The 20,122-nt window shown below is 34.4% G+C and overlaps 1 protein-coding gene across 13 annotated transcripts in view; it reads left to right on the plus strand.

Moving 5' to 3' along the window:
* Positions 1-20,122, plus strand: part of USP34 (ubiquitin specific peptidase 34) — a 129,588-nt gene that overhangs the window by 37,997 nt on the left and 71,469 nt on the right. For 12 of the 13 annotated variants that reach the window (XR_014943785.1, XM_085540996.1, XM_085540991.1 and 9 more), the window contains 9 exons: positions 4,012-4,073; positions 11,699-11,780; positions 11,874-11,966; positions 14,483-14,608; positions 15,059-15,188; positions 16,262-16,294; positions 16,695-16,825; positions 17,430-18,031; positions 18,563-18,777. Coding sequence is in view for 11 of the 13 variants with exons in the window: in XM_085540996.1 (XP_085397122.1) it covers positions 4,012-4,073; positions 11,699-11,780; positions 11,874-11,966; positions 14,483-14,608; positions 15,059-15,188; positions 16,262-16,294; positions 16,695-16,825; positions 17,430-18,031; positions 18,563-18,777 (1,474 nt within the window). In the remaining 2 variants the exon portion in view is untranslated. Of the gene's footprint in view, positions 1-4,011; positions 4,074-11,698; positions 11,781-11,873; positions 11,967-14,482; positions 14,609-15,058; positions 15,189-16,261; positions 16,295-16,694; positions 16,826-17,429; positions 18,032-18,562; positions 18,778-20,122 lie in introns of those variants that run through there. The other variant, XM_085540997.1, reaches the window with a different exon arrangement.

Genomic DNA, 20,122 nt, shown 5'->3' on the forward strand with positions numbered 1-20,122 from the left:
TCCTTCTGCCACACTTTTTAAAAATTTATTTTATTCTGTACTGATACTAATTTCTAGTATCACCGGTTTAAAAGTAAATTTCCAGTGTTTTTATAGTTTGAGTTACAGTAGATTTTTATTACTGTGAGCACTTAAGTTTTGAGCGGTTGATTTCATCAGCTACTTTATGGATATCCTTATGCAAAATGAATGCATGAGCTTATTTTTCTTGCATTTTTTAAGGGAAAGTGAAATTGTGTCCCTTTTAATAGTTACGTTTTGGCATGTTGCAATCAATGGTTGTTACTGTAAAAGTGAGATTTTAAGTAGCAGATATTACCAAAAGCAACATTCTGCAGTATTTTTAGACTGAAACAAATAGGTTTCAGCATGTGAAAAAAAATGAACCTTGTAACATTGTTTGTTAAGAAACCATTGAGTCCTTTTTATATAAATAATGTATAAAACTACTTGGAACTCTGAGGCAAGTCATTATTCTTTTTATTCAAATAATGGGAAATTTTCTTTTTTGGTTCTACTTTTAAAGATCTCATGGAAGAATCTTTGGAAGCATCTTCTGCTTTTTCTTGGCTTCTGAACTTTGTTTCATTTAGGTTAGGGTGCTTAGACAGGAGCAATTTTAATTGCCAGATCTGTGAAATTTGAGCCAAAATTTACAGAGAGTTTGATTACCACTAGAAGTTTTCTGTCTTCTCTGCAAACAAGGATCTGTTTGCAAAAATATCTTATGAGTTCGCTTAGTATTTTCACGCAGTCTCGTCTCTTACTGATAGACGTTCATGACTGCTTTTCTGAAGTTTCTTTTATTTCTACTCACGATTTTGATGACTAGAATTTGTCATACTTTGACAAATTTCATTGAATTACTCTTCCCAGCCAATGCAATTTTAGCCTTCCATCTTGTATTCAAGACTTTAGAATAAAGAAAACTGCAAAATATTTTCCACTCTTCAACTTTTATTTGTCTAAAGCTGAGAAATTGGTCTTGGTCTTTTTTGGTCTAATATGACAAGTCCTAAAATTAAACCTGTTAGTTCCATGGAAGATCTTGAGACTCACAGAATACATGTTGTGTGGCATACAGGGATTATATTTGCTTACCACCAAACATAGGCTTACCTCTCTTGAGGAGTAGTGCATACATAATTTGTCATATCACCTGACTTAAATTCTTATTTACATAAGAAGTTTGAAGATGGACACATGCAGGTTAATTTTAGCAAAGTGAAAGCTTGAGTGGTAAAATATCAAGTTGGAAACAGAAAACCAAGGTATACCAGAAGATTTTACCTTTTCCTTCTTTAGTTTCATCTCCCTGTCATTCAGTTCCTAAATCCCCTCTTCTCTCCTATTGTATCACAGATAGGATTCTTTTTTTTCATTTCTTCATATATTTTTTTTCCTCTCAGATCGAATTCTTCTACTTAGTAATTAATGTAAATACGTGGAAATAAATTCAGAACTGATTTGAGCATTGTTTTTTGTTGTTGTTGTTGTTTTGTTTGTTTGTTTGTTTTTCCAGGTTTTTAGTGAAAATAGAAATGTAGCATCATAGTATTTTCCAAGGGGAAAAAAAAAATCAGTACAGAACTTGGACAATGCACATTTATTTCTTCCTGCATTGGTTTCCGGTGTAGAAAGTTTAATTTCCTTTGGTGACTGGATCATGACACACAAGTAGTTAGGGAAATTGCTTTCTGTTCTTAGCTTTCTTTGCTTTCATTCTGTTGTACTCAGTAACCAGTACATCTCTATTAGATTGTGTCTGGGCAGAGGTCTCTTCAGTTTCAGGGGGTCTTTCATGTATCATAAAAAAATGAAAAATGTTATTTTCTTTGACATTAAATGATAACATAAAGTGAATTTTTTTTTTACCAGGTGAGTGAGAATAACATGGTGCATAATTTTCCCATATGTAATTTGTATTGTACTTTACGTCAAAAATCTAAGTGTTTAGTTGTTAAAATCATTATGAACCTGCAAATATAAACAAGGTCATCTTTTGACAGAATTTCTTTGGATAAGGACTCTGTATGGGAAATTCGAATCAACACATGACTGTAGATTTAAAATTGGTAATATTCAATATTCTTCCACTTTCTGATAACTTTGAAAGCATGTTCAGGTGTAATATTAGTATTCAGAAACTCCAGTGACCTTTCACTTTATTTGATTCAGTTCTAATCAGTCTTAGCAACTCATTTAAGTTCTGTTCCTTAATTTTCTGTTTCACAGAAAATGGAAAAGAAAAAAAAAAGCGTATTCTGCTCTTCATTTGAAAACAACTATTAATAACTTATATGTAAATCATTGAATCATTGCATAATCCAACTTTTGTGTCTCACTAATTTTTACTCTTATTCAATTTTGTTTCTTAAAAAACACTTTTTTCCCCTGTTTTTTGGGATTGGGCATTAATATTTGTGTACAGTTTGAAGGACATTAACTGTTCACAGAATTATGGAGCCCATGAACTTGAGTTGTTTCAAGAAAGAAAAGAATAGCCCTTTTGGTGACCTTAAGCAATGAATTTGATTTGAATTTCAAAAATTCCATTGCAACGCCTTGGGTTTTTTGTTTTTTTTTTTTTAATTTTTTTTTTAATTTTAAATGTTAGAAATATAATGTTCATGTAAATAGTTGGACACAGGGCCACCTGTCTCTGGTTGAAGCTGAGGGAAAGAGGAAGTTGGTGGGAATGTTTTGGTTTTTTTTCTACTTGAAATTGGTATTTTTTATTAAAAGTCCTTATCTTACAGACATAGAAGAAGACCACCCAATAACGTCAAGTTGTACAATAGATAATTACAGCTGTTTAATTATTTTCTTTGAGAGCACATCTCCAGAGGAATTTCTTATGGAGAACCTTACTAAATACTAGAAAAATTCCAAATGTTTAAAGGTGCATAACAATTAGTTTAGTCTATATAATTGACAGCCCTGGAATTTATAGTCTGTAGCTTCAGGAAAACATGCTTGTGAAATCTCTTGTGTAGTTTTTATTTTAAAATTCCAGTTCTGCTAGTTTACTTTGTCTTCCTCCTCCATCATAACATTCAAGTATTGCAATGGTTCACTTTTCTCATGCAGCATTGAACTAAGTTTTAGATGATGGTAGTAGGCTCATGCTTCTAAAGACTACTTTGTCTTTTTATAAATGATAATGCAATCCCTGAAAGTTTTTCTGGACCGAATTATTTCAATCTCTTTTAGTTATTAACAGGAGGAGAAGGTTGAAGTAACTTGGTGGTGAGATGAGGCAATTCTAATAATAGGTTTAAGCTATTTCGTAATAAATAAATCTGCTTTCCCATAAATAAAGTGTTACAATTTAACAAACTAACTAGAACCCACTGTCAGCTATAGCTTTTCAGAATTCTCAGCTTTCAAGGATATTAACGATGAATTTTGGCTACCTGAACAAAATTAAGGATCAGGAAAGGTTTTTGTTCACGGATATATTTACTGGGGTGTCTTATAAACATGAGAGGCATAATCCTTTAATTTTTTTTTTTTTTTTTTCTTTGGGACATCTTGTTTAAAAAAAAAAAACCTCCCTTATTTTTATGAATATTGAAATTTTAACTCTTTGGCTTTGTGTTGGTTTTTTTTCCCCTCATTAACAATGTTGAAATCTTTTCTGTTGTAGTAGTGTAGAAACTCATCCTAAAGCCTGTGTTAAGAGCGTATGTTTCATTCCTCATTAAGAGCTATATGCAAAATTACTACTAGATGCCTTGATTTGATTTCTTTTGAGGGCAGTTGAGTAATACTGTTTAACTGGTTTACTAAAGAATTGCTGATTTAAAAGAAAAAATAAATAAGACCAATCCCAGTTGTCTGCAAGAATGTGTGTTATTTCAATTTTTGTCAAAGGAGTTTATTTAAAAGCATTGAAAAGACTATAAAAATATGTTTTCTGTCACTATTATTATTTATAGACATAACAGAACTACTTTACGACATATTTAGATAACATTTTGGTTTTTTTCTTCCTTTTTCTAACTATAGAATCAACTTCATACCTTCAATGATGTCTGTAATAATGAGTCATTAGTTTCAGACACAGAAACGTAAGTAGGAACATTATATACTTTAAGTGCACTTTTGCAGTTCTTCTATATTGTTATAGATTTAAAACATTGGGAAGTAGTAATAATCTGATCTGTTTATGAGAAATATTCTAATCGGGGGTGTAATAAATGTTTTTAAATGGCAAGTTCGAAAGTATCATTAAATGTTTGTTGATTTTTTTTATTTTTATTTTTTTACTGTTTTTTTTTGGAGGAGATAAGGTAACCTTTAGGAAAATGTAGATTATTAAATAATACCCGTAACAGCTATGAAGTGTAAATATGAACTAGCTGACTCACGTCCAAGTAATATTTCTGCTCTCATCTCATTGCTTCCTTAATACTGTAGTTAACGAAGACTTGTTTTGCCATCACTTGGCACCCTTCCTTGTTACTAGTTTTCTAGAGAGTTTGTGAGACAGTGCTTTTAGAACTGGCTTTTGTTGTTCTGTTTGTTTTGTTCTTTGTTTTGTTTTTTTCAAAATCCCTTTCAGGTGAGCTTAACAATTTAAACATGACTTGCATAAATCTTTGTGAAGTTCAATGCATGGGATTGTATTCTGTTAAGGAAATGTATTAAATTTGGACAGCTTTAAAATCAGTGTAAGAACTGTTCACGATTTAGACAAAATTATGTATTTAGATAGCTGAAATAAGCATTCTTTTGAATTCCTAGACAAATTCTGTAGAACTTAGGGTTTTACTTGTAATATGTACTTTCCTGTTATCTTAGGGGTTGTATCCATGTGTTTATCTTGTTTCACTAGATACACACACTTTCCTTGTTAGTGATGAGTGTGATGGCAGCAGCTGGCTTTCCTTTTTTATATAGTTAGTTGTTTATCTTTAACACTTACTTATTCAGCTGTAGCTGTAGTCAGGATTGCAGTGCTGTAGATTTCATGTGAATAGCAACTTGAATGTCTTCAGTGGAATTTGTGTTAATAAGTTGATACTCTAAAAAGAGTCAGAATCTACAGTATTTTTGCTTCCAGAAAAATGTGAAAATACCTTGAGAATAGAAACCAAATGGCTGCTTTTTGTTCAAGTCATTCATCATTAAATGAATAGGTGAACATGAGTAACATGAGTCCATTTATTAAAACATGATATCCGCTAATCACTTATTTAAAATGGAATTTTGATACATAGTATCAAGTGGAAAAAAATTAAACAGAAGAATTACCTTCAAGCGTAATGTAAATGTCTCACCATAATCTGATGAAACCCGAATGCTATTTCATTAAGCAAATGTACATTTCTCAGTATTTGCTCTGTTCTAATAAATGCGTGTTATTTGTGACCTAGGAGGTGTGGGTTTTTTTCCAAAGCGTTTCGTTCTATATCACTAGAAGTAAATACTTCAGGAGTATAACTAGCTTTTAGGTTACACGGTAGAAAGATTTTGAGATTTAATTGAAGTGACTTGGTTGACTGGGGTGTTTTCAATTTTGTACTGCCAGTTTATGGTACATTGTTATTCTGGGACAGGCAAACGTGTTTTACCCATTCTTTTTCCTCCTTGCTTCATGCTATAAATCTGAAACTTGGTTAGTTTGTCTTCTGAAATACATTATGAGTGAATTGCTTAACAAGCAGTAACAAATTGAGGAACACTAAAAAGGGAAAAAGAGGGTGTTATATTTCCCTCAAGAAGAGCAGATATAGGATGGAGATTGATCAGTTATCTTAAAGTTGAAAGAAATGGTCAAGTTCTCATTTGGGTTGTTACTTTCTTGGCAAGGGCATCTGTAAGACTCATTTGAAGGAATGCATCGTTGACAGAATACCTTCTTTTCCATGTTGGTAGTATGTGATTTTTTTTTTCTAATCTGAATTTCAGTCTCTCTGATATTTTACCTTAAAAACTGGGTACAAATCAATACCAAGTGTTGCTGCATGTCTTCACGTGTCTTTTGGAATATCTTATCCTATTATTTTGCAGGCCAAATCATCATAAAAGTTTGACACAGAAGGATGGGAAAAATGTCTTTCTTCTGCAGTTCATTCAGTACAAAGCTTCTCTCACTTGACTTTCTTCATGAGAATTTTTAGATCAGAAAGCGCTTACGGAGTTGGCAGTGATTGAATGAGCAGCAAAAGGAAAGCTTTTCAGTCCTATTTTTTTATGCCTTGGTCAGAGGAGAAGTCTTATTTATTTTGTACCTTTGTAGCCTCTGCAGATTTATCAAAGAAAGATGTTTTCCATTATATATGGTCATCCCCCTTATGTGTTTTGACTTTTCCAGATGCATTTGGAACTGTCAACCTTTGGAATTTCTGCTTCTGTATCTTGATAAGGTGGGTTTGCGGGAGGTCTCTTTTTTTTTTTTTCCCCTTTTTTTTTTTTTTTTTTTAAGAGCTACAAGGTAGTTCAAGCTCTTCCTCTTATGTGGAAGTATCAGATTTTTATATTTTTTTATTTTTTGGCAAATGTTTTACATCAGTAGCTTCCTTCCTTTCTCTGCATGGATTGCAGATTTTTCTGTAAGACAAGCTGAAGTATTTTCTGCCTAGGGAAAACATTGCATTTCACAACTTTCACTGGAAAGCAGCAGAAAACTACTGGAAATCTGTTCTCTAGGTATAGATATTTGTATGTCTTTTTACATTTAGTTACCTTAACTGTCTTTGGCAGGGCTGAGGGTCTGTGCTTATTGATACTGTCCAGCTGTGTGCAGTGTCTTGCTGACTCTTCAACTTCATCCATCAGAACGATACCTTTAATTTAGCTGTTCCTAGCTTTTAAGATGCCAAAAATTTGATCCTATCTAGGGAACTGAGGAGCATGAAATTTACCAGAGATAAAATAATGGGATTGAACAGAATAATCTTCATATTTTTGAATACTGATTTTCTAAAACTATTTGACTGATGTCATTTTCTTCATGGAGGGAATGATTTCTTTGTTCTGTATGCACTGTAAAAGGAGAAAGTATCCTTCTTTTCCTTAATGAGGAACCATTGGTTTGTGAAAATAGCAGTATAGATGTTTTGATTTTCACTTGGCAGGCCAAGAATTTGAGTTTTGTAATTCAGGTTGATGCTGAGATGACCTCCCTCATTTTAGAACCTGACTGCCCTCACTAAAAATTCATATGACCTGTCAACGTAAGGATCTAAATTGTATCTTTTTTCTCTTCCCTCTTAAGCAGATACTAAACTACAAGTTTTGTGTTGTTTTTTCCCTTCACTGCTATTTTGTTAGTTTGTGTTGAGTTGCTTTCTTGCATTTTGCCTTGGCTCACCAGCTGAGTTTATAGCAACTTGATTTTAAAAGCCAGCTTCTCCCTCTCTATTTCCACATTCACATGGATCTTCTCAGGCTTTCTCCAAAAACAGAGTAGTACAGTTATTCACTCAGCTCTCTAAAATTTCTTTCTAGTGGCATACATTGTAGTTCAACTGTGGCAACATGCTTTTGATGCTTTTGAAAGGGCTGACAATAGCAGGACAAGGGGAAATGGCTTTAAGTTGAAAGAGGGAAGATTTAGGTTGGATGTTAGGGGGAAGTTCTTTACTAGGAGAGTGGTTAGGCCCTGGAACAGGCTGCCCAGGGAGGTTGTGGATGCCCCGTCCTTGGAGGTGTTCAAGGCCAGGTTGGACGGGGCCCTGGGCAACCTGATCTAGTAAAGGTGTATGTTTGGTGGCCCTGCCAGGCAGGGGGTTGGAACTACATGATCCTTGAGGTCCCTTCCAACCCGGGTCATTCTGTGATTCTGTGATGCTTGCAAAGGTCAAATAGGAAAGTGAGTGCTGATAAACAAAAACATGGTTGAATGTTTATTGGGAATGTGCCTTCTATATGCTGTTTGCATATCTGATTCTAAATGATTAAGATCAGTGCTTCCTGTTTCTGATTATGTTTTGTAGGATCTATTTCAGTGATTTAGTCAAGAAATATTAGTGTTCATCCTTTACAAGCTACTTGTTGTTGCTGTTTTTTTGAGTTTTTACATTACGTTTTTCAGTAACATTGCTGCATTTTATCCAGTACTGAGCTGGTGTGTTTCTGCAGCTGTGTGGTGGATTGTGACAGGAATAGACTGTTTCGGTAAAGAATATTTTGTTTTGGGGGGTTACTTTGCTGTGGGATTGGTTCCTGAATCTGGATGATCCTGTGGTTATCAAATATTGTACCTCGAACTTAGCTTAAAATGTTTCTAGGATTTTAACACAGTCTTCCTTCAGAGAGGCATTCTTTAAGAGCTACAAGGAAACGTGTACAATGTGGTTTCCTTCTGGATTTATTTACAATAATGAATGGAATTCAGGTATTAATACTCAACTTTTGTAAATGCAATTCAGTAACAGACACTTGCTCTTTTCTCCAGTATTGTGAAATATTTAGAAAAATCAATGTTTAAAGTGCTTGAGTTTAATTTCTTGGAACTTAAACATCTGTTTTAAAAAGACATTAACTGATTGTGAATTCTATTAAAAGTCTAGGGAGAAATTAATAGAGCCTAGAGGTTGTCTAGCCTAGTATTTTGTGTAGATTTCCAGCAGGAGAAAGATTTAGAGACAATCTAGCATTTCTGCTTCCTTCACTTCGTTTTCTCCTTTTGCCTTTTCCTTTTGCTGTCTCAGTTACTAAATCCACCACAGAGAGCTGACGTGTTATTTCAAAGATGAATGTTCTCACTGCTTAAGAGTCAAGGGCTTAAATGTATTGTTTGTAAAACATTTCTTTGTACAGCTGCTTTCATTTTAGCAGGAAGAGCATACCTATACCTTGATCATAATTTATGTTTTTTTACTGAAAATTGAGTTCCTGCTCGATTATCTGATGTGTAGTGATATTATATAGTAGTAGTCATAATAATTTGCAAATCACTCTGTGAAAAAGTAGTTCTTTCTTTTGAAGAATACAGACTATATTAGAGGAATTTTAATATAGCTGTATATCAAAATGAAACCACATTGAAACATACTGAAAGATACTGAAGACTTTCAAGATTTCTTGTAAAAAGTTGTTCTAGGTTGCTCTGCTTTTTTGTTCACTAGACAAAAAAATGTTATCTTTGAGAATACATGTATTAAAAACCAGCATTCAGTCAGAAGAAAGTAATCCATTATTTCTCAGAAGAAAACTGTTGAAGACTAGACATAAAGAGTTGTCATACTTCTTTAATAAGATGGCGTAGAAGCCAACTCAAGAAAGAGTACTCTTTCTTTCCTTTGGGGTAGCCAGAATATAATCTATAACTCTGAATACAGTGTCTAATGGATATTGTATCACATGAGCAATGTGTCTTGTGTCCTTCTGAATTAGCAATGCCAGTGAATCCGTCAGTGCTTACCTGGGGTTTTTTGTCAAAGATACAGATATAACAATCCAGATCCGAGAAGAAACTAAGTGGTGCTGGAAGGAAATTACTTCAGTTGACTTGTAATTCTGGTGTTAACTCTGAAATGTTTTTCAGAGATGCTTCTTTTTCTTCATGTTTTATAGTCGGTAATATCTCAATTCCTACATCTGCTGGTTGTATGTTCAGTCATGTGACCAGGTCTGTCTACCTTCTATATGAGCAGAATGGAAACTGATGCTTTTTGGCTGTGTGTTGGTCATGCAGCAAGATCCTTCCAACCACAGTAGCGCAAAAGCAGTTCAAAGCAGTAAGAGTTAAGTTGGAAGCAAACAGGCTGTAAAGGAAGGGGGTGTTTTTGCAAGTGACACTCAGTGTTCAAGAATGGGAAACTGTAATGTAAGACAAATGGTAATTTTTGAATTCCATCACAGCTTCTTATGACTGCATATACACTACAGGTTTACTACTTCCCAGAAGGAAACGTAATCCTTATGTTAGTTGGCTCTTCATCAGTAACAAAGCCATGTATTTTGCTACCACGCTGTTTGCATATGAAACAAGAGTATAAAGACCATTTTTCTCACATAAGAAATAAAACTCATTGCTCACGTCTCACAAGAAAATCGATCTGTGAGCACTCTGTTTTCTGTTTTTCTAGTCTTGCAGCTGATGCCAAGACTAGTAGTCTAACAACATGAAAAGTCACAGGGTTACAAGCTGTTCGGACAATGCCACAGTAGTGACTTCTGCTTGTCAACATGGAGACAGATGGATGAGAGCATTGTTCAGAGTCATTTTGGTCTTCAAAGATACTGGTGGATATATTCAATTGAAAAACAGCTTCAGCTGTAAAATCTGCAAGATCCTACATGAAAATCTTTAAGACTCACATGAGAAAGTTTCTTCATATTATATTAGAAACTAAATTCTGAATGAATATGTAAAATGCATACTCTGAAGTTTGGTTTGGGGTTGGTGTCTTGGAAGTGTTATGAGCAGGGGTTAATTCTATTTATTTATTTGCTAAATAAGGCTGTTGGAAGTTAAATAAAAGCAAAACATACCCAGTGTACCTTCTTTGTGCTCTTTTTTGATCAGATACTCATACTGACTTTCTCTTGTTTTATTAACAAGTCATACATGATAGTGTTATTAAATTGTTAAATCTTGCAAACTAGTTACTAGTTACTACGTAACTGTTTTGGATCATTGCTTTTTTCAAAGTATATTGCAATGAACATTAGAATAGAATGAGGCAGTATAGGAATTCATCTGCAGCAGTCAGGCAGTTCAGAACAACTGTGGAATTGGCAGTATTCCCCAGAAAGGTGTATTCCATTTTGAGTTGCCCAGAAGGCAATCCTTTTGTAACTGAACAAACTGTGACAATCTTTGTAATTCATGATAGCAGTGGCTGTATTTGCAGCTCAGGAAGTAGTGGTAAAAAGTAATTATTCCAGTAGTCCTCTAAGACATTCCTTCTCTCCCCTTCTATATTGTTTGTGTGACAGAGCACTTTTATTTCAGCATCATTTAAACTAGAGGCTGTGCTTTAAATACTGAAATGTGTATTAATTGCTTTCTGGTGCCAAAATCTGGAATTACAAACGCTTGCAGGGAAGGAATAAAAAGGAGCTTATACACTAGCATCCAGTCTGGGCAGTTAGTTTTTGAATTTGTATTTATAAAACTTTTATTTTGGAAAATTCAGATTCCTTGTCTTGTTCTGTTTGAGTATTTCATTATGGATTGTCGGTGATTGTCCATTGCTGTGGATGAAACAAAATGAGTGCTATCTGTACCTGTGGGTATGACCATGTCATACATAGGTTTTTGAAACTATGTGAATTGCTGTTTACTCTGGAAAATCTAAAAAATGTTTAGGTGGTTTTCTTGTAAAAATCATTTACATCACTCCTACCTTGAGCTACGATTGCAAAGTCAGTAGTTGTTTTGGGATTTTATTGTAAACTCAGCAATTATTTTTTATCATAAACATCCTGTGAAGTGTCTGAAAGTAGTCTTCAGGTGGTCTTTGAACCCTAAGCAATAAAAAATTGGTATAATTGTTCACAAGTTTGCTGACAGTCTATAAGGATAAATGGGAAATGTTGATGTTTGGCTGAAACAAAAAATACAGAGAGCAGTGAATTAATGTATTGTGTTCAAAACCATTTTTTTTATGCTTACTACAGTTACATATGTTAATTTAAAATGAAGTGGTATGCCAGGGAAGAGTACTGGATATTTATTACAGAAAGTTAATTTTACACGTATTTTCTCCCCTCCTTCCCTTCCCTCCCCCATCTCTAGGTCAATTGCAAAAGAGCTTGCGGACTGGCTTATCAGCAACAATGTAGTTGAACACATTTTTGGACCAAACATACACATTGAGGTTTGTATAAAATTATGTCTGTTATTTTTGGTGTAAATATCAAGGAGTACCTTGTTTGAGTAAATCTTTTCTCAATATGTTTTCACTTTGCAGATCATCAAACAGTGCCAAGTGATTCTGAATTTTCTTGCAGCCGAAGGGAGACTTAGTACTCAACATATAGACTGTATTTGGGCTGCAGCACAGGTATATGTGATTTTATTTAATAATTGCAGAAGTAGTACAAAAATTGGAAAATGGCAAGTTAATTTTTATTTCACATTCATAACGTTGAATTCCTTGAATTTTTCTTTGTTTATGCTTATGCTAATGCTTAGCTTACAACATTTTGAGTTAGGAAACTACCACGGTTTTTTCCATTAGTTGCTAAGATTTTACTAAACTGTTTCTATTTACATAGAAGTCATAGTGTTTTCACCAAGAGTAGGGACAAAGATTGCCATGTACTACTTCTGCTGCTGTGGTAGGTTGCCTTGCTCCTTCTTCGTGTAACTTCCATTTCACTAGTTGGTAAGAATCAGGTGGTGAGAAGTGCAGCAGTGAGGTTCACAGGTGTACGTCAGTGCTGGTGCTAAAGTCTATGGAATGCAGTAAGATTTTACTTTTTGCTTGCTGGCCTGGAAACTCTGATAGGCTTTTTTTTTCCTTCAGAAAAAGTTGTTATTAATTTTTTAAATTATGGAGGCTTCTTTTTCCTTAGGAAAATTGAATACAGTTATCAGACAGGAAAAAAATACACACAAAATAAAGGACAGAACAGATATTTGGAACTAACATTTACACAAGTTACAGTTGAAAGTTTTTTTTTCTTTTTCCTGTGTTCAGCAGTATTAGTGTCTGTTTAATTTCATTCAAATACTGCTGTAAATATTGTGGAAACTTTGTAGTCCATTGTCGTTAGGAAATTCAGCTAAAATATTATTACTCTTACTATAATGTTATTCACTCTAGCAGGTTTTAACAATTTTCAGTATTAGGTTAATAATTATTTCATTTTTATGATGATGGCTCCCGATGTCAGAGATGGATATTGATGATATGGCAGTAGAGTCTTATCTTTCTTGACAGTATTCCATTACATTTTGTTGTCATGTGACAGATGGCAGTAGAGGGGTAATCTGACAAAATCACATCTGGCATGGAAGTGTGTATGAAGCAAAGGTGTGTCACTGAATTCCTCCATGCATAGAAAGTGGCACCCATTGACATCCATTGACACTTACTGAAGGTTTAATAGAGACCAAACAGTGCATGCAAACACCATGAGGCACAGGGTGGTGGGTTTCTGCAGTGGCAGCAACTGAAACTGAAAGACAATCCATGTTCTAGATAGCAGCACAAGTGTGACACGCAGGCTTTCATTTGTTTGTGGTGAAAATGGACAGCTAATAGTGGAAGAATAGTGTTTTGCCGCTGAGAATTTGCTCTTTCAAATAGTGTCATTATTCTCTACATAGCTGTTGTTGTTTTTGTGAAAATAAATAGGAGACATTACTTTCAGAGCACTTATGCATACTTAAATCTACTTTGCTGTTCTCATACATACAGGAGTTCGTGCTAGTGTTGGCACTCTAGATTTTTGTCTTACATTATTCTAAAAATATAATTATCCATATGATTACTTTAAATACTTTATATTTACTTTAAAGTTTGCACGCCCATTTTAATGTATTGATATTTTCAAAATGTGTTTTGTATCAGAATTACATTATGCCTGAATTACTTTATATAAAAGTTTTAAACCTCTTAACAAAAGAGTCATAGAATTTCTAGAGTTGGAAGGGACCTTTGAAGGACATATAGTCCAAGACCTTGAACTATTTTGTTTTTCATTCTTTCAAATATATATATATATATATATATGTATGTATGTATGTATATTTTTTTCCAAAAAAGAAAACAAACAAACAAAACCCCTTCTGAATTAAAACAGGTTATCTAAGAACTTCTCTGGTTTTCAATTGCAACCGTGTATAGATCCCACATGATTTCATTCTAGTTTCAATAAATATAGGATAGGGCCTCGATACCCGATGAACTCCTTACATAGATATTTTATATTACAGGAAGGAGAAGTAAAATGAATAAATAAAGAAATAAACCACCCTTTTGTGGTATTTTTGTGTTAACCAACATTAGCAATATGTGTGTTTTTTCTAAGAGCATCTTCTGATAATATTTTATTTTTTGAGTTACCAACATCCTTATGAACACAGTGAAACTCTGACTTTGATCAGCATTTAACCTAGGAAATATTTATGCATACCATCACATTTATACTTAAATAGCATAGTTAGGTGTCTTATTTTTTGACATCTGTTACCACAAAGATGTAGAAAAGTCCTAAGCACGACAGTTCTCTCTGACTCACATTAATCTGTTTATTTGTACTACACGCTTGCTTGTCAGTTAATCCTTGTAAATACTATTCTTCTCAAGATTTAACATATTCACTCATATTTCAGATGTTTCCTTTAAATTAAACTGCAAATGTAATTCTTTTGCCCAAAGCTCCTACCAGACCTAAAATTGAAGAAAATACGGGTTGGTTTACATCTGATATCAATAAACTTTGCATGCTTTTGGAGCTATTGGACAAATGCTTATTAAGAATTTGTGCGAAGAAGATGTTTAATCCTTTCAATTTTATCCATATTTTTTTTTCAGTGAAACTTGTTATATTCTCTGTTTGTACATTGTAGCTAAAGCATTGCAGTCGTTACATACACGATTTGTTTCCTTCTTTGATCAAAAACTTGGACCCTGTCCCACTTAGGCATCTTCTTAACCTAGTCTCCACTCTTCATCCAAGTGCTCACACTGAACAGGTAAAGATGTACAAAATTACTCTAACAGGAAATTATGTTAGTATTTTAATTAGGAATTATCATATCATTCAAAAGGAAAGCATGAAAGTAATATTCACTAATGAATAAAAGAGCAATGTACATGTGTAAAACGATCATGTTTCTTCAAGTAAAGATGTTTCTTCAAGTAAATGTTTCTTGCTTCACAATTACAGTTTTTTTTTCAGAGGCTTTTAAAATCTGCATAATCACAAATAGTGTTATTTATTATAAAAGTATTAAATATGTTAAGTATATATAATAGTCTATACAAGAAGTTAAAAAGCGTTCTATACTATATTTCTCTCTTTTTCCATTTGTTTATTTTGTTGCATTTATTTTTAGTGTTGGCATACTGAAAGGTTAACAATATACCTTTGCATACAAAACCTCCTGCTTCTTAATGGCACTGTTACCTTATTTTCTTTGTAGACGTTGTATTTGGCATCAATGCTTATAAAAGCCCTGTGGAACAATGCACTAGCAGCTAAAGCTCAGCTGTCAAAACAAAGCTCTTTTGCATCTTTACTCAGTACTAATCTACCTATAGGAAACAAAAAAGGTATGTATTTATCCCATTCAATATGGTGATTAACGTTTTATGTTTCCTGCTTTTTCACTTGAACTATTAAAAAAAAGGGGGGGGGAGAGGGGGGGGGGAAGAAAAGGTCCTGCTTGCACATTTTTTCAAGCAGAAGGTAAAGCAGAATAAAGATGAAGGCGTGTTGTCTAGCAGACACCTAAGTACCATGGAGCTGTTGCTTACTCCTCCAGCCTGGGACAGGGGAGGAGAGGGAGGGAAGAAGTAGAATTAGTAGAATTCATTAGTTGAATAAAAACTATTTCCTAATGCGAAAGGAAGAGAGAAATAATAGTATTTATCTATTTATTTATTTATTTATTTGTATTTACAAAGCAAGCAATCCATAACATAATTAATTGCTCACCACTGGCTGGCTGATGCTGAGCCAGTTTCTGAGCAGAGGCTGCCTTCTCCAGTCAGTTTCCCTCAGTTTTATTGTATTTTCCAAATGCTGTCAGTATTGTGTGCAGTATCCCTTTCACTCTTTAGATCAACTGATGTGGTTTGGTCCTCTCCCAGCAGCTTGGCCCTCCATAGCACCCTCTTTGGCAAGATAACTCGAGAAGCTGAAATGTCCTTTGCTCTCTCTGTACTGTACTGCTCAGCAACAACTAAAGCACTTGTGTATTATCAACAGTATTTATCTCCCAAAGCTAAAAGATAGCATCACACCAGGCACTGTGAACAAAATCCACTCCATATATATCTAACTTAGATTGTATTTTTCTTCTATTTTAATTTAAAGAATAGTCTAACTTACCAGTTAGCTACATGTTCTGGTGAACAGCTGTAATTTTATAGCTACACCAAATATTACAATTGTTTATATGATTTTTACCTTGTTGCTGATATTACTAGCTATTTCTGTGGGGTTTTTTCTCTATTTAAATGTGTGTGTTTCCCTGTAGTCTTTACTAAAGGTGCTTCCAAAGCTTTAAACTGTAGTTCAGCTAGCTTTTACTGCTCATTTTTATGAATGATGGGCAGCCATAGACTGGCAAAAAGAATCTGAGTTACTGATTTTCCATTCTGCTTTTTTTTTTTTTTTCCAGAAGAGGATCTCAGAAGAGCAGCCCCTTCACCTTGTAAGTATAGATTTAGCAGAAGACCATGATTTCATGCATTTTATGTTATGTTTTTATAGAGCTATAGAATTTGAGTAGAAGAAAAGCTAGTACACATTTGAAAATATACTTTTTTGAAAATTAAATGAAAATTATATTTAGTGTAGAATCTAGCCAAGTGATGTATCTGTTTTTCATACTGTCACAAAATGATAACAGAATATAAATTTTGTCGTGAAGTGCATAGTTTTCTAAAAAGAATTCTTAGTGTTGAGGCATTCAGGATATTTGAGTTGTCTTCCTTGTTCAAATGTTTGTGGTTAGAATGTTTTTCATTTCAACATATGAAGCAGATTTATGAATATATGCATTCCAATTAACACATAGTACAAATTAACTAGGAAACATGATTTTGAACTAGGGTCACCAGCAGCTAGCCCTCAGAGTAGTGACAACAGCGACACCCATCAGAGTGGAGGCAGTGATATTGAAATGGAGGAGCAGCTTATTAACAGAACAAAACATGTGCAGCAGCGACTTTCAGATACAGAGGTAAGAGTGTTAAAGTTTAGTCTGCGAATTTTGTTGCTGAATTGCCTATTACTAGCTTTGGAAATACCTTTCTTCTGTATTTTTTTCAGAAGTTGAACAGTTTTTCCTTGAGTGAAAAAATGCTCTGATATGTGTTTTGTATGCAGAAGTGAGGAATTTTAGTTGTAATCCATATCTTCTTGGTCAGATGCTGGAATGGAGGTGGTGACCAGGGAGGTGGTGGGGTCACTGTCCCTGGGGCTGTTCCAGAAATGTTTAAATGTTGTATTGAGGAATGTTGTTTAGTGGGAAATATAAGTGGTAGGTGAAGAGTTGAACTTGGATGATCTTGAAGGTCTTTTCCAAATTTGGTGATTCTTTGATTCTGTGCAATGACCACAGCCTTCCGTTATACAAAAATTAAGTTCTTAAATTTGAGTTTTGCACAGAGGATTTTGTCATTGGCAATGGAACTGCGAAAAAAAAAATCCCTGAAAAAATGTAAGAAGACTTTGGGTCTGACACGTGTCCTTGTAAAGGAAGAATAATATTTGGATGATGGTTGTTGATTTTGTATTTTCAATGGTGTTTTGTTTTCCCATCAATCTGGAAAAAAAAAAATCAGGAATCCATGCAAGGAAGCTCTGATGAGACAGCAAACAGCGGTGAGGATGGCAGTAGTGGTCCTGGTAGTAGCAGTGGCCACAGTGATGGATCCAGTAATGAGGCCAACTCCAGTCACGCAAGCCAGTCTGCTGAAAGTCCTGGCAGCGAAGTGCAGTCTGAAGACATTGCAGATATTGAAGCTCTCAAAGAGGAGGAGGATGAAGAGGAGGAAGATAGGAATCACAATCCCCAGAAAAACAGTAGGAGCAGGAAACTGGAATCACAAACAGACATTTGTCTGGGAGATTCACAAGGGGCACCGGAGAGGAGCAGCGCAAATAACGTGACAGGAAAGGACCGTGTTTTTAATACTGATTCTGTAACGCCCGTGGATAATCGAATCAGAATACTGGATGCCTGTTCCCATGCTGAGGATGCAGACCATGACATGACAGGGGAAATGAGCACTGCTCGCATTTCTCAAGGGTCTCAAGATTCTTGTATAACACATACAGGAGACTTCCTTGGTGAAACTATTGGAAATGAATTATTTAACTGTCGACAGTTCATTGGTCCACAACATCACCACCATCATCATCATCACCATCATCATCATGATGGGTAGGTAGCTTGATATTTATCCAGATTTTTCCTATAAAAGAAATAGAAATGTTAGCAAGTTATTCAAATTGGAAATTTGAGTCGTTGTTTAACTATACTCCAGGATAATTTTGCCTGACAGGGATGGTAGTTTTCACAGATAGTTATATAGTAATCTCTTTTGTTAATGTGACTAGTTTTTGATCGAGTTTTCGTATTAAATTAAGTAGAATAGTATTGAGTGTAATGTTGTTCTGTAGAATGCCGTTGTTTAGCTAATGTTAGAGAAGTCAACAAAGTCATGATGATGGAGGGACCTTTAATTTGTTTATAGTTGTTTCTCAGATTGACTGCCTGATTTTAGCTGGAGGGAGATAACAGTTCACTTAAATTACTTCAGTTGTATATTGCAATACATATACAAGCTATGTGTTGAATAAATTGACTGTATAGTAATGCTTCAGTTCTCCTCTAGAAGGTGCTTTAACTCTCATCTAATTAGTTTGCTGTAAAGAACTTGATATTGTCAGTTATAATGTTCCTCCTTTACAGGCATATGGTCGATGATATGCTCAGTGCAGATGATGTCAGTTGCAGTAGTTCTCAAGTCAGTGCAAAATCAGAGAAAAATATGGCTGACTTTGATGGGGAAGAGTCTGGCTGTGAAGAAGAGCTTGTACAGATTAATTCACATGCAGAGCTCACATCTCATCTTCAGCAGCATCTCCCCAATCTGGCCTCTATCTACCATGAACATCTCAGTCAAGGTAAGAGTAATAAAAGAACAAATAAACGTTGTCTGTACTTCCATCTCAGTTTTGTATAATTTTAAAGTAGTCTCCAATAAATGTAATAATCAAATTATTTTAGCCATGCATGTGTGTTATTGTGTATAAAAAAAGTGGTTTTCCAAAGAAAACACAATTTATTCTCTAAGGATTTCATTTTTGTATCATGTTGGATACAACTGTGTTAAGCTTTTCTTTTTTTCTTCCTTTCCTTTTTTAAATATCTACTGGAGCTTTTCATGAAAGTTTAAACAAGGGCACTAAGAGGCTTGACAAGTTTTATTAAAGGAAAGTGCTACTGAAATGCTACTGACATTTTTTTCTCCTGAAACCTGACTTTTCTTTTGGTGGGTGAATCTTATGGTGATTTTATATATCTGTCATCTTAATTGAATTAACCCTAATGGGCTGTACAAAGGATAACTTCTGCAAAATTAGCTGAAGTACAACTGAGAAGCTTTCATGAAAGGGCATTTTATGTTATTTTAACTTTCACTGGCAAATCTTTTACTGTTCTTCAAGGTGCAGTTTCAAATGCCATTTATACAGCTTTGCAAGAATTGTGTTATCTTTACATATACTTTTGTAGCAGCTTTGTTTATAGTTTTACCCACCTTTTAAATATCATGCACGGGGGTATGGTTTGTGAAGGGTTTGAAATCTTTTGCTGTTTTTCGCTGGTCTGGCAGAACCAAGTTTGCTTTCTTCCAGCAGTCAGGAAGAGCAGAACTGTTGGTGTCTTTTCTGGAAATATGGTTGAGTGTTTCTTCTTTAGGCCTAGTATTTCTTGTTATCTGAAACTGAGCTATAATTTTAGATAATGAAAATTAAGAAAGATAACTGTTTCAGAATGACATAGTAGTATATGCTGCTGAAACTTCCTAGTTAAAGCATGTTCTAAATTGGCTTTTTTTTTTTCTTCCCATATATATTGTATGTTTTACTGATGATTCAAATTATTTGAGCCTGAAGTCTTCAGTGCAGGTTATTTTTGACACACACAACGTTGCACATATAATTAACGTTCTGCCCGCAATCTAAAATTCCAACTCGACTTTGCTGTTAAACAGAAATAATGTCAAATGGTAGATAAATGAATGGTGCCGGCTGTGATCACGTGCAAGAAAGTAAACATCTATCACTGTTATGAAACTTGTGATGAGTTTTTCCAGCAATAGTAGTTAAAAAGATATCTCCCTTCAATCCACAGTGCTACGTAAAAGCTTAAGAAATGTTGATATGAACTAAATTTAATTAAATTGATTAGATCTAATTAAATGGAAAAGGAATTGTGCCTGTACCTGCTAAGTAGTGTTTTTGTTGC

The sequence above is a fragment of the Coturnix japonica genome, chromosome 3 (genome assembly GCF_054131305.1).
Source record: "Coturnix japonica strain WE chromosome 3, WE-NBRP24, whole genome shotgun sequence".
In the NCBI taxonomy this organism is placed as follows: Eukaryota; Metazoa; Chordata; class Aves; order Galliformes; family Phasianidae; genus Coturnix; species Coturnix japonica.